This window comes from Prionailurus bengalensis, chromosome A2 (assembly GCF_016509475.1).
Source record: "Prionailurus bengalensis isolate Pbe53 chromosome A2, Fcat_Pben_1.1_paternal_pri, whole genome shotgun sequence".
In the NCBI taxonomy this organism is placed as follows: Eukaryota; Metazoa; Chordata; class Mammalia; order Carnivora; family Felidae; genus Prionailurus; species Prionailurus bengalensis.
Window position 1 is genome coordinate 156,261,784 of NC_057348.1, and position 13,033 is coordinate 156,274,816.

General features: G+C 50.0%; 1 protein-coding gene and 1 gene segment (V, D, J or C); both read left to right on the forward strand.

The window, feature by feature from the left end:
• The window catches only part of LOC122488426, a 42,010-nt gene that overhangs the window by 19,336 nt on the left and 9,641 nt on the right, over positions 1-13,033 (forward strand). The window contains 1 exon segment of the C gene segment in view: positions 3,507-3,520. Coding sequence covers positions 3,507-3,520 — 14 coding nt within the window.
• On the forward strand, positions 6,411-10,230 carry PRSS2 (serine protease 2). 2 transcript variants are annotated; one of them, XM_043589755.1, is made up of 5 exons: positions 6,411-6,543; positions 7,784-7,943; positions 8,981-9,234; positions 9,597-9,733; positions 10,027-10,230. In XM_043589755.1, exons 1-5 carry the CDS (start codon positions 6,504-6,506, stop codon positions 10,177-10,179), a joined length of 744 nt encoding a protein of 247 aa, XP_043445690.1. In that variant the 5' UTR covers positions 6,411-6,503; the 3' UTR covers positions 10,180-10,230. The 2 variants fall into 2 exon arrangements, with proteins under 2 accessions (XP_043445690.1, XP_043445689.1); XM_043589754.1 differs by lacking the exon at positions 6,411-6,543 and adding an exon at positions 7,428-7,506.

Consider the following 13,033-nt stretch of genomic DNA (forward strand, 5'->3'; position numbering starts at 1 on the left):
GTACAGTGCCACACAAGTGTGGTCGGAAAGGGAGTGGTGACGATGATCATCTCAAGGGGCCAGAACTTCAGCCTCTAAATCTAGGTGTTCCCATTTTATGGGAGGAAAGATGGCCTGAGGCGTAGTTCTAACCTGTGTTCACATTTCTTTCACACTGTCATTTAGACCTTTTAACTGTTCACTCACATTTTCCTTCTATTTGCTTCCCTGTGGTGCATTCTGGGTCATTTCTTTGGAACCAGCATCCAGTTTACTAATTCACTCTCAGTTCCAATAAGCCATTTAACTCTTCAGTTGACCTTATCTAGTTAAATTATATTTTTGTTTCTAGAAATTCTACTTGGATCTTTTACAAATATGAGCGGTCATTTTTGAAAGCATCTTGCCCTTGTATATTTTTATTTTTATTATTTATGTTTTCTTTAATTTTAGAGATAGAGAGCATGCAAGGGGGGAGAGGGGCAGAGAGAGAGAGAGAGAGAGAGAGAGAGAGAGAATCTTAAGCAGGCCCTACACTCAGTGCAGAGCCGGACACACGGCTTGATCCCACAACCCTGGGCTTATTGTAGAAATTGAGAATGAGATGAAATCATCCACATAAAACACAGAACACTATGCCTGATAGAGACAAAACAATTAATTTAGTCCTGCCTAAATTTCTTTCTCACTATAATATATGAAATTTTACCACTAGTAATTCTTTCCTCAAGGTTAGGTATTGCCCTCGCTGGGAACATTTTATTTATTATTGCCATTGTTTCTCTTTCTTTTAGCTGTTTGAATCACAAAATCCATGCATATTTTTGCAAAACGTAAACTCACTCATTTAAATAAAGTGAGATCATACAACACATACTGCTTTATAACTTACTCTCTTAATATTCCACAAATACCATTTCATGTCAAAAAATCTACATTAAGTTTTGTAAGACCATTTCAATATGTTGATGGTCAATTTTTACAATTAAAACCAATGGCAAGGTAAATATCATATGCTAGATGACAGGGTTGTTTAATTTAAAAAGCAATGGTGTGTGTGTTGATTTATTTCTGTTACAGACTCAGCAGGGAATAATGAAAGCCCTCCCTACTCTTCCTTTACATGATTGGCCCCTTCTTTTTTATTTTTCTAAAGTTGATTTATTTATTTTGAGAGAGAGAACACGAGCGCACAATCAGGGAAGGTCCAGAGAAAAGAAGAGACAGAATCCCAAGCGGACTCTGCACCTTTAGCACAGAGCCCGATGCGGGGCTGAAACTCATGAAACGTGAGATCGTGACCCAAGCCAAGATCTAGAGTCAGACGCCTAACCGACTGTGTCACCCAGGCACCCCATGACTGGCTCCTTCTTATGTGAGGTCTCAAGTTCAAATCTCATCTCCCCCAAAGAGGTCTTTCCTGACCCCCTTACCTAATATAGCACTTGCGAACCCAGAAGCCGCTCACATTTATTACCACTCTATCCTATTTTAACAATACCTAAGCACCATAATCTGATATAAATATACCTCCTCACATATGTGTAGCCACACCCAGAAATGCACATAAATGCCATGAAAAGACATTTCCTATCTTCTTCATTGCTATTTCCCTACAGCTTAGAAAAACTGCAGGAATGCTTCAGGAATTCAGCCAATATTTACTGAGTGTTACAGACTGAATTGCGCTCCAAAATTTGTACAAGTACAGCCCTAAGTCCCGGTATTTTAGAATGTGATTATATTTGGAGATTTGGTCTTTAAAGATCTAATTAACTTAAAAGCGGGGCCATGAGGATGGCCCTAATCCAATCTGGCTGGTATCCTTATCAGAAGAGATTAGGACATCCTAGAAGAGACACGAGGATTGTACCCACAGAGGAAAGGCCACATGAGGACACAGTGAGGAGAAGGCCATCTACAAGCCAAGGAGAGAGGCCTCAGGAGAAACCAATCCTTCTGATGCCTTGATCTTAGACTTTCAGTTCCCAGAACTGTGAGAAAGTAGATTTCTGTTGCTTAAGACACCTAGTCTGTATTATTTTGCTTTGGTGGCCCTAGCAAACGAATATATTGAGTAAATAAATATGATTCAAAAGAAAAGAGGAAATTTTGCCAGGCAGTATGGATTTCCCAGGAGAAAAAGAGCTTAAACAATGTAATCCCATAAGCAAATGAACTGAATTGTTCTAACAGGGACAAACTGATGCTTTGACTTTTATGTTTGAAGAGAAAGGCAGCCCCACAACGTGCCAGCCCCCTCTGCTGCATTCCCAAGGCGGGGAAAGGGAACAGATGTGATGGGTTCTAGAGACCTAAGCCCAGAACCTGCTCAAACACAGTGGCTCTGAAGTGGATTGTCCTCAAACTGGAACTGTACAGGTGCCTGTGTGAAGTGAGCACTCCGTGCTGAGCCTTGGAGATCCTCTGGGCAGGTTGGCCAATAAGAAGTGGGCAAATTAGCGGCTGCCTTCCAAATGGACAACACATTCTAGAGTTTTTATAATCCAAATGAGTGGACAGAGCCCAACTGACTGATTGGGCTTATCACTGAACTTTGCTTGTGGAGCTCAATCGGGATCTAATATGATTTAGAAAGATAAATACACATGCCATTAATTAAATCTGAGTATCATGGGACAAGTCATGACTGCTACAATAATAACAGCCCACATGCCTACTCCTTTTGGACTCTCTCCTGCCTTTCTTCTGCTTACTACCCTCCAATAGATGCTGGAGCCACTTAAGCAGCTCTAATAGGCTCAGGGACGAGACAAGGAGGGGTGGGAATGTGAACAGGAAGGCCGTAACATTACAGGAACCAGTCTTTCATTAGCTAGTGTTAAAGCCTTAATTGACAGAGACTTTTCCCACTTACCCCTCTAAAGAAACCTGAAGAATAGATAAAATATGCAAATGGAACCTTGCTCTGGGCACAAAACTTGATCTTCCTTGGCTTCAAGGTGGGGAGAAGGACAAGGGGGAGAGAAAGGGTGGATACCCCCATTTAGCCAATCAGCTATGGCCAGCCTATGCCTCCACACCTGTGTCTCAGCCTTCATGTTTTTCTGGGCCACACAAAGTGCCCCCCTTCACTATCAAGAGTCAGTGATTCCCAGGCTCAGATATTCAAGAAAGCAGTTCTTACCGGATGAGAAATTGTGCCATGGTGAAAATATGTGGTTTAGAAAAAAATAATGGAGGAAGAAAAAAGCTGGAAGTTTAAAGAGAAGACAGCTCGGAATTGGACAATGTGGTTGGAGATCAGTAAAAGACACTGGGCCGAAGGGGGAGTTGACTACAAGCAGAGGAGAAATACCTGAGCCTGGTGGGGGGTAGGGGTGGGCTTGGGAGAAAAGTGTTAAAAAAAAAACAAAACCCCACAACTAGTGACTTGGAATCTGACCAAAATCTACTTTTCAGACCACTGAGATGTCCCAAAGACCCCAGTGTGTAGCAACACAATGGGAAATAACTTAGCTTGTGTAGGGAAAGCCTCTGGTGTCGACTCTACATTCATCAGCCAGGTGACCCTGGAGAAGTCACTGACCTCTGAGCTTTAGATTCTTTATGGTAAAACGGAGAAAACGGTGTCTGTTGCCTAACTCATGAGGCTGCACTGCGGATCAAATAAAGAAGAAGGGAAGCGAATATTCTATGGTAGAGCAGGCGGGTTCTAGAGTCAACTATCGTGCTTAAATCCCATCTCTACAACTTACTGGCTGTGTGACCTTGAGCAAGTTACTCCACCTCTACATGGCTCATTTCATCATCTACAAAATGGGCAACCTCATGGGTAGTTGTTATAATAAAGTGAAACAAAAAGGTCCATGAAAGACTGAGACAATGTTTGGGATAGTAAGCATGAGGAAGCTATTCACTGTTACCGTAATTAAAAGCCGGTGGTTTGATACGCTAATCGTGAAATATGAACTAGAAGAATGTCTTAGAGAAATGCTCAGAATGAAGAGTGTAAGAGCTGCACAGACTTATCCATATTGAATTTGGGCAAAGGGGCACCTGAATCCATCCTACATGCCTGAGCCTAAAGCATAAGGTAATAGTGTCACTTACAGCTATTTTCTCTGCCTAGAAGGTGATTCCTGCTACGTTCAAGAAAACTGACTTCGTGCTGTGTTGTGGGTGTAATAGTTTATTCTGAGGAAGAGCACAAAATATCAGGAAAAAGCTAGTCTTGAGGCTTTAAACACAGAAAGTCCTCAAGCTCTTGGGTGTTCCCTTTCAGACAGAGTCAAAGCCACAAGCACCTATCCAGAAATGTTCTCCCTCCTCCCCAGTTTCCTACCAAGGATCCCCTTTTCCTAGTGCACCTCTCCAGGGAACACTGGACGTGTTCCTCTCTTTATCCACTACAGCAGGGCTTTCTATGAACACCCCACAACAAAGGGATAAAATAGCATATTTGGTGACATTACGGGGAAAGCCCCTACTGTCAAGGTTCCACAGCCGGGGGCAGCCACCCAGGAGCACAGAGAGATATGCCATCCATGCCTTGGACGTGGCAAGGTAAGGCTCTGAGACCGGGTGCCAGGTAGAGGACTAATTAATCTTCTATTTCTGCCAGGGAGCCAAGCATCAGGAGGGATCAGGAGGTACGTTTTGTCCTCTGGGAGCCTCTGGCTCGATCCCAAATCGACATTCCCTTAGATGGCACCTGCAGCAATTCCCAGACTTCCAACGCTTTCCATGTCTTCCAGTAGCCTTGAGGCCAGCTCTGCCATTTTTAGATGTACGTTCTTGGGCAACACCGAACCTTGCTGATTCTCAGTCTCTTCCTCTAGGAATGGAAATAATTTCTTTCTGCACATTTCACAATTAAAACATTTGTGAAAAGCCAAATTTGAAACTCAACACAAACGAAGCTCAGCATGCCACTGCTGTTTGTGTGTGAAAGCTCGTTAAAAGCTGTCAGGCACTGTACAAATATAGCACCTTCCCCCAGAGGTGTGAGCCCACCAGGATGAGAGGGGGTGCCACAGGCAAGGCCAGAGCTCTGAGCAGCGGCTCCCCTGTTGTGGGGAAGCTGGCCTCCAGCCATGCCAGGCACCGGACCGGCCTATGGGCCACTCCCAACACCACGAGTCCCATGATAGTGTTTTCCCCAACTTCTGCCAGTTTCCATTTACTCCATTCCCCCAGCCTACTTCCTGTCTCACCACCAGACTCCTCGGCCTTTTTCACCTTGCTCACCAACGCCAGAAACTTTCCTCGCTTCCACCTTTCAGAGAATTTGAACATGGACCATGCCCGCTCCAGCTCTTCACCACCCTGGAGCTCAGAGGGGCTGAGAAGGAGAAGTGTCTTCACCAGACGGCTTCTCCACCTGGTTCACATAATTACACTTGAGCACAGACACCGGCTCCACCTCTAGTCCCCTCTGGTCAGTTTATGCCTCAATAGGTTACAAGGTTGTGTCTTGGTGGGTGGTGGCAGGTCCCAAACTGAAGTCATTCCTGGGAAAATGAACTCTGGGCTGAGGCCAGTACAATAGTCCCACTGCATCTAAAATAGAAAATTCCAGAATTCCCCCATTCCTTTGTTGTTCCCGATGATCAAATACTTGACCCCTTCACTATGTGCTAATCTCTGTACCTACTGCTGGTTCTCTGATCAGAACCCACGTTTACCACTTTCAAACCCCTGTTTAGTATCTGATCTGGAGCACACAATTGGACCTCAGGCTGCCAGCCCCAGCAGGTGGGGGAAGTTTTCATCACACGGGAGCAGCTTCCCAGGGCAACCAAGAGGTTGCTTAGAGAAAACCCAAGACAGTGTGAATGATGAGAAAGATCGGCATCGTGATAGGGCCGACGAGGAAGGATATGGTGTTGACCTTCTGTCCTCCAAATACATCAGGCAAATGCCTACTTCATTTCTCCCTCCAAACGCTCCTGTCCACAAGCCTAGGTAGGAAGGAAAGCCAGCTGAAAGCCCAGATTCCCAAGAAACTCTGCCTCTCCCTTCTCATCAGCTCTTGACATTGGGATGCTGGTTCCCTTGAGTGTGGCATTCCTACCCAGTGGTTTAGACTTGGGAGAAGGGTGGTGGTGCTTACAGATACAAGACTTAGACAAGACTTCTCTCCCCTTGTGGGGGCTTCAGGTTACCAGCAGCCAAGTTTGCTTCCAATACCAGCTCTTGCTTAGAGTTCAATAAATCTCCATGAGGTCAGAGGGCCCAGGCCATTCTTCCTCCTCCTCTCATCTCAAGAAGGTCCAGCTGTGACATATGGGGGTTTGGCTTCTTCCCCTCACCCCAGAACCCTCCCAGGAGTCAGCTGCTCTTCCTCTCTGCCCTCACAAGGTAAGCTTTCTTATCACCAGCGGGTCATGAATCCACAGATGGCCAAACACAGAGCTGAGGCAAGGCCCCGGGAAGGGAAAGTTACAGGTGTGTTTGTCCCGGGAGGAGCGGTGACCCTCCACCCTCACACACACCCCTCGCCCTCATTTGGGGAGGTATAAAAGCGTCCCCACTACTCACTCAGTTCTACTTCTGCCGCCATGACTCCACTCCTGATCCTTGCTTTCGTGGGAGCTGCTGGTGAGTCCCACACATGGACTTGGGCCCCACTCGCCCCTCTCCTGGCAGAGACACCTGCTCTACCTTTCCCGCTCTTGTGTGTTTACCTGGGTTCTGATAGTCTCTCTCCCCTGCCAGGGAGCCCCCCTCCTCATTCTTGGGCTCTCTGTAAGACTCTCCCGCCTTGTGCTGACCTCACTCCCAACCCCATCATCGACCCATTTAGGACTTTGTTGGGAGGGGCTGGAAAGGGAGACCAGGTGTCAGTCATCCATGAAATGAACCGGGGGTCTTGAGGCTTAATTCTGGCAACTCTGGGATAGCTCCCCTGTAGCTGTCCTCAACCTCAGGTATGCCTAGACAAGTTGAAAGAATACTCATGCCAGAGTCCTATCCTTAGAAATTCTGGTTTAGTTGGCCTGGTGTGTGGCCTGTGCATTGAATTTTTTTATTTTTTATTTTTTTAAGTTTATTTATCTTTGAGAGCGAGCAAGAGAGCAAGAGTGAGCAGGGAAGGGGCAGAGACAGAGGGAGAGAGAGCATCCCAAGCAGGCTCTGTGCTGTGAGCACAGAGCCCTCTGCAGGGCTCGATCCCACAACTGTGAGATCATGACCTGAGCCGAGATCAAGAATCAGACACTTACGTGACTGAGTCACCCAGTAGCCCTGTGTATTGAATTTTTTAATTTCCTAAAAGACTTTAGGATTCCCAAGTGTGTAGCCAAGGTTGGGAATCACTGTTCTATTAGGCAATAACAGCTGGTCTACCTTTGTCCTGCCTAATGGGCCTGGGGGCTCCTATAGATTTTTAGCTATGGGAAAAGCTGGGTACAGCCAGGGCTACTTAGCCAGATTTTCCTCTCTAGGCCAACCCATCCTGACAATCTGGAGCTCAAACAGCCATGAGGAGTAGAGTAATGATGGATGAGAAGCATTCAGTGGATGAGAAAACCACATTCAGACCTGTGTCACACCGAGTGCAGTGTGAGGCATGTCCTGTGTTCTCGCCCGGTGCCCCCGGCAGAGGTCTGGGCCTGAGCCCCAGCAGGCACCGGGCTATGTGCCCTGCAGACACACGGAGAGGCTCAGGAGAGAGCTACATGCTTGGGGCACCTACTGGGGATGTAACACCCCCTGCCTGCCAGTCTGTCATCTCTGCGCCTGTTGAGGACTCCTGATTAGCATGATCCAACCACAGGGCTCCAGGCTCCCCCTGCCCACATCCGCTGAATTGGCTTCTCCCTTCCTTTCTCCGTTCAAGTTGCTTTCCCCACTGACGACGATGACAAGATCGTTGGGGGCTATACCTGTGAGGAGAACTCCATCCCCTACCAGGTGTCCCTGAACTCGGGCTACCACTTCTGCGGCGGCTCCCTCATCAGTGACCAGTGGGTGGTGTCTGCGGCTCACTGCTACAAGTCGTGAGTGCTGGGTCCCCCACACCCAGAGCCCTCTCGGGTGCTGGGTCAGCCCGGGAGTGCGGAGGTTGGAGAAGATGGGTGGATGGAGAGGCAAGGTTGTCACCAGCCACCCACTCACAGAAGTGAGGGGGCAAAGAGGGGCACTGGATAGAAAGCCTCTCCCATCCAAAACAAACGGATGACACAGCAAAGGCTCTGGGTCAGAAAAGTAGGGAGGGACTCTTTTGGGGGTGGTGAGGTCCAATGGGAAAGCAGCAAGGACCTTGCACGAGTCTCCTCTGCCAGTTGACTACCCATTGAAACCACCTAAGATCTGTTCAAAAAATAGTGACGCCTGGGTCCCATCCCAGGGCACTTAACTCAGAATTTTCAGGAAGAGGGGTTTGAACACTGGTGAGTTTTTAATGCTCTCCACCTCTGGTGACTCTACCCTGTGGCAGAGCTGAGGATCATTGCCTGGACCAAGGGTTCTCCATCAGAATCACCTGAAAGGCTTGCTGAACCATGGACCACTGGGTCCCACACCAGAGCTTCTGATTCAGCAGATCCGGGGGTGGGGGCGGGGGTGGGGACCAACCCTCTGTACTTCTAGTAAGTTTCCAGGTGATGCTGAGGCTGCAGGTCCCAGGGCAACAGTTTGAGAACCACTGGGTGAGCTCATACAGGATGATGGCACTTGCCAGACCGAGAAGGGAGGGAATAAGGTCGCTGCGTGTAGGTAGCGAAATGACAGAGGCTGAGGGATGCATGGGAAGCTTCTAGCAGGTCATTTGTGCCTGTGGTGCCAGGTGCATGGGGGTTTGTTGGGGAAAGCAGGCTGAGGAGCAGTCCCCACTGGGTCCCTTCACCTCATCCCTGCTCCATGACCACCCACCTCTCAAGCAGAAAGTTCTTGGTCTCACACCTGCACTGACCCACCACCCCTCTCCTGCCTGGTGATATTGCTACAGTCCTACCCATGAGCAGGAACCTGGAGAACCCTGGGGAAAAGTGGGCATATGGACAAGAGGGTTTCCCCACGCTTCTCTTCCCAACAGTCGCATCCAAGTGAGGCTCGGAGAGCACAACATCGAAGTCCTGGAGGGGGATGAGCAGTTCATCAACTCGGCCAAGGTCATCCGCCACCCCAGATTTAACAGCTGGACCCTGGACTATGACATCATGCTTATCAAGCTCTCCTCACCTGCAGCCCTCACTGGCCGGGTGTCCACCATATCGCTGCCCTCCGCCTGTGCCCCCGCCGGCACCCAGTGCCTCATCTCCGGCTGGGGCAACACCCTGAGCTCTGGCAGTGAGTGGAACCCCTACTGCTTCACCCTCTGACTTCCCCGCATTTCCCAGAACCAAGCATGCCCCTGAGCTTGAACCCCTCTACACTCCGAGCTCGGGGCTGGGTGCTAGAAAGAGGCAAAGCTTTAAGGAGTTGACTCCCTAGAATCGAAATATAGAACAAATATAGCCCTTTCTACTGTCGCGTCCAGGGAGGGGGTCAGCAGCGATCATTCTGGGAACCGAACCCCATTGTCCCTCACTGGGGCTTACGTGCCTGGAGTCCTCCCCTGGCTGCCCTCCATGTTCAACACTGGATGGCTGTCCCCTTTCCTGGCCTGACTCCCGTTTTTCCTTTCCTTGATCTCTTCCTGCTCCTCAAAGCCAACTACCCCGAGCTGCTACAGTGCCTGGACGCCCCACTGCTGAGCCAGGACCAGTGTAAAGCCGCCTACCCCGGGCAGATCACGGAGAACATGGTTTGCGCTGGCTTCCTTGAGGGAGGCAAGGACTCCTGCCAGGTGACTCGACCCCTTCCCACGCTAAGACCTTTGCCCAGCAGCAGGATTGGAACACCCGGCCAGGGCTGTGGGGTTGGTGGAGGAGGGCTCCGTGCAGTGGACTTGTAAAGAAGCGAGGAAGTCTTGTCTGTGTGACAGTCATCTTCGAGTGAGAACAGAGAACGGGCCACCATGGGAGGGGTGCAGAACCACAGATCTGACCAGAACACAGTCTTTTAAGGTTCAGACTGTGTGTGTGGCTCTATTTACCCTTTTTTCCTTTCTAACCCTTGTCCCGTCTGCCTCCTCCCCAGGGTGACTCTGGTGGCCCTGTGGTCTGCGGAGGAGAGCTCCAGGGCATCGTCTCCTGGGGCTATGGCTGTGCCCAGAAGGACAAGCCTGGCGTCTACACCAAGGTGTGCAACTTTACAGACTGGATTAAGGAGACGATAGCTGCCAACAGCTAAAGCCCCCAGGCCCCCTGCCATCCATATCCTAATAAAGTGAGCCTCTCACAACTGCCTGTGTCTGCACCTGCTCCCTCCTGCCCCCTCGCTCTGTGGACATCCTCCCATCTGAGGCCAGACAGGGCTCTACCCCTTAGAGACGAACAGAATTCCCCAGCTCCCGAGATATGTTCCATGGAATACTGGTTTAGCAGCATGTGAAGAGAAGGAATCTAAAAACCTACAAGTAGGGGGCAATGGGGGGCTATTTACTAGAGAACAATACCTTGCAGAAGGCTGTGCTAAAGAGGTTCCTTGATCTTGGGACTCCCCCGGGTCTGGACTACAGGGCTCGTGTGGGGCCACACAGGTCCTAGTTTGCAGGGTCTCACTACCTCCTTTCACTGGGACCCAGAGCTAATCACCTCGGAGACCCTTGCACCAATCTCCTTGGCCTCTGCTGAGCCCCCTGTACACACACTCTTTCTAGCCCAGGTCGTACTGCCTCCCGGCAGCAGAAGGCCACACTGGACCCTTCCCCCACAACGTGCTCCTGTGTCTAAGGGAGACAACAGCCCCCACACTCTGCAGAAATCTGCCTCTTACTCATCCCATGTAATGAGACCCACACGTGTCTACCACACTGGGCACGTTACAGACATTTTTATATCTGGTCCCTTCTTGACTCTGAAGTGGTTACTATTCCAGTGGTACAGACAAGAAAGCAAAGGCTCAGAGAAGGTTGTTGGCTTATCAGGCCCCTCCTCCAGCAGATAGTAAATCTGGACTTGGGCTCCTCGTTAGCCTGGCCCCGAAGCCTGTGCTCTCTCTACCCACCTCACTGTCTCTCCTGCTGCTGCTGGGGTCTGAGACGCTACCTGGCCGTGAGCTCTGCTCTTTCACAGACTTGCGGGCCATTCCCTGCCTCCCTGTGCTTCACGGGGGCTCTGGTCCCTGACCATCTCCCAGCACTGCAGTCACAGAGGTCCTGCATGTGACATCAGCTCCCGACCTCCCACAACCTCTAAAATACACCCTGAGCTCTTTACCCTGCAGATGGGAGGGTCTTCCTTCTCTGCCCGGCCTGTATTTCCTTCCTCGGTCTCTCTCCACTCCTCTCCTCTCCTCTCTGTCTCTGCTCCTGTGCTCAGAGATCCTGGTGGCTCCTCTGACACGCCACGGACCTCTCACCTCTAGCTCTGCGTGTTACTGGTCCAGCTGGCTTGATGCCTTCCCATCTGCCCCCTCGCCTTCTTTAGGAAAGTCATTTCTGATGCCTCCTGCTCCGGGATCCTCCTCCCCCAGCCCTGTGTTGGCCCCGTTGGCCCTGTGGTCTGAGCGAGGAGTCCTCCTCCTCCTCCTGCCACATGCTTACAGCAGTCAGTCCTGCTCCTGCTGCCTAATAATTGTGGTTGTATCTACTTGGCCTTCAACGGTGAGCTCCTTAGGCAAGTAATCTTGTCTTACTCATCCTGGCACATTTAGTGATTACACAACATCTACAATAGAATAGGCACCCAGTGGTTGAATGACTCAAGTATGAGCTAGGACTGGAGGGAAATGTACAGAAGAAAGAAAGCGCCTTCCAGAACAATGGTTTTCCAAGTGCAGACCGGGAGACCAGCGGCACCAGCATCCCCTGGGAATTTAGGAGACATACAAATTCTGGCGCCCCTCCCCCATCTCCTGAGTCAGAAATTCTGCGATGGAGCTTGGCCTCTTGCATTTTTACAAGACTTCCAAGCCCTTGTGACGCACGCTAAAGCGTGAGAACCAATGCAGCAAAGGTATCCCTAGGCCAGTGCTCTCCGTGAAAGCAGTAGTCCCTAACGTGTTTGCTGACTATATTCAGCCACCATAATGAAGCTTTATGTGTATTATCTGATTCAGATCTCTCAAGAACTCCATAAGGTAGGTGGTATTATTGTTAAAGGGGCTTGGTAACTGGCCCAGGGCCTCACAGACATAAGAAGAGGGCCTGGGTGGGTGGGAGTTCGGGCAGTCTGGCTCCAGGAGGCTGGGCTTCCTTGAGGGGTGGAGGCCTCAGTGCCCTGCAGTGGCCCCAGCAGAGCCCTAGAACTTAGGGAGGGCTGGGTGTCAGTGCCAGCTGTCACTTCATTATGTATGACTTGGGGCGACTCATTTAGCCTCTTCAGATTTCAGTTTCATCTGAGGAAATCAGGAGACACATTTGGGGTTTAGATGAATCTAGAACTCACTTGAAAAGTTTCAAGAATTACACACATGTGAGATGCAATTTGTTTATCTGCTTCCCACATCTCAGCCTTGAGAAAGGCAGGCAGGTAACCCAGTTTCCCGCTGGGGGCAGGGAGGGGGGGCTCCCCTCCAGCAGGAACCACATTCTTCTCACGCCCTCAAGTGGCCACGCTGAGATGGCAAGGACTTCCGTCTAAAATAAATAAGGACAGGCTGCCCCCTGCTGCCCAAGATGATGAATGACCCCACTGGACACCTGCCTAACCAGCTAAACTCCTCTCACAGCGGGGGGGGGGGGGGGGGGGGGGGGGGGGGGGGGGGGGGGGGGGGGGGGGAGGGGGGGGGAAGCTTTGGGACACCTTGGTGACTCAGTTGGTTAAGCAAGTGTTGGACTCTTGATTTCAGCTCAGGTCGCTTCTTACGGTTTGTGAGATCAAACTCTGCATCAGGATCTGCACTGACAGAGCAGAGCCCGCTTAAGATTCCCTGTCTCCCTCTCTGTTCCTTCCCCACTGGCTCACACTGTCTCTTATTCTCTCAAAAATAATAAATAAACCTTAAAAAAAAAAAACTTCACGGGCATTTACGCACACTGGCAGTGTGACTGAGTAGCAAATGGGGGGCAAACTCCATCAGGATTCGAAGTAGGCAGAGCGGT

Excerpts from the sequence above, each read along its gene's own strand:
- PRSS2 (XM_043589754.1), top strand. The coding sequence starts at position 7,440 with ATGATGGATGAGAAGCATTCAGTGGATGAGAAAACCACATTCAGACCT. Across the intron at positions 9,235-9,596 it reads CAACACCCTGAGCTCTGGCA|CCAACTACCCCGAGCTGCTA; the intron begins GTGAGTGGAACC and ends TGCTCCTCAAAG. Across the intron at positions 9,734-10,026 it reads GAGGCAAGGACTCCTGCCAG|GGTGACTCTGGTGGCCCTGT; the intron begins GTGACTCGACCC and ends CCTCCTCCCCAG.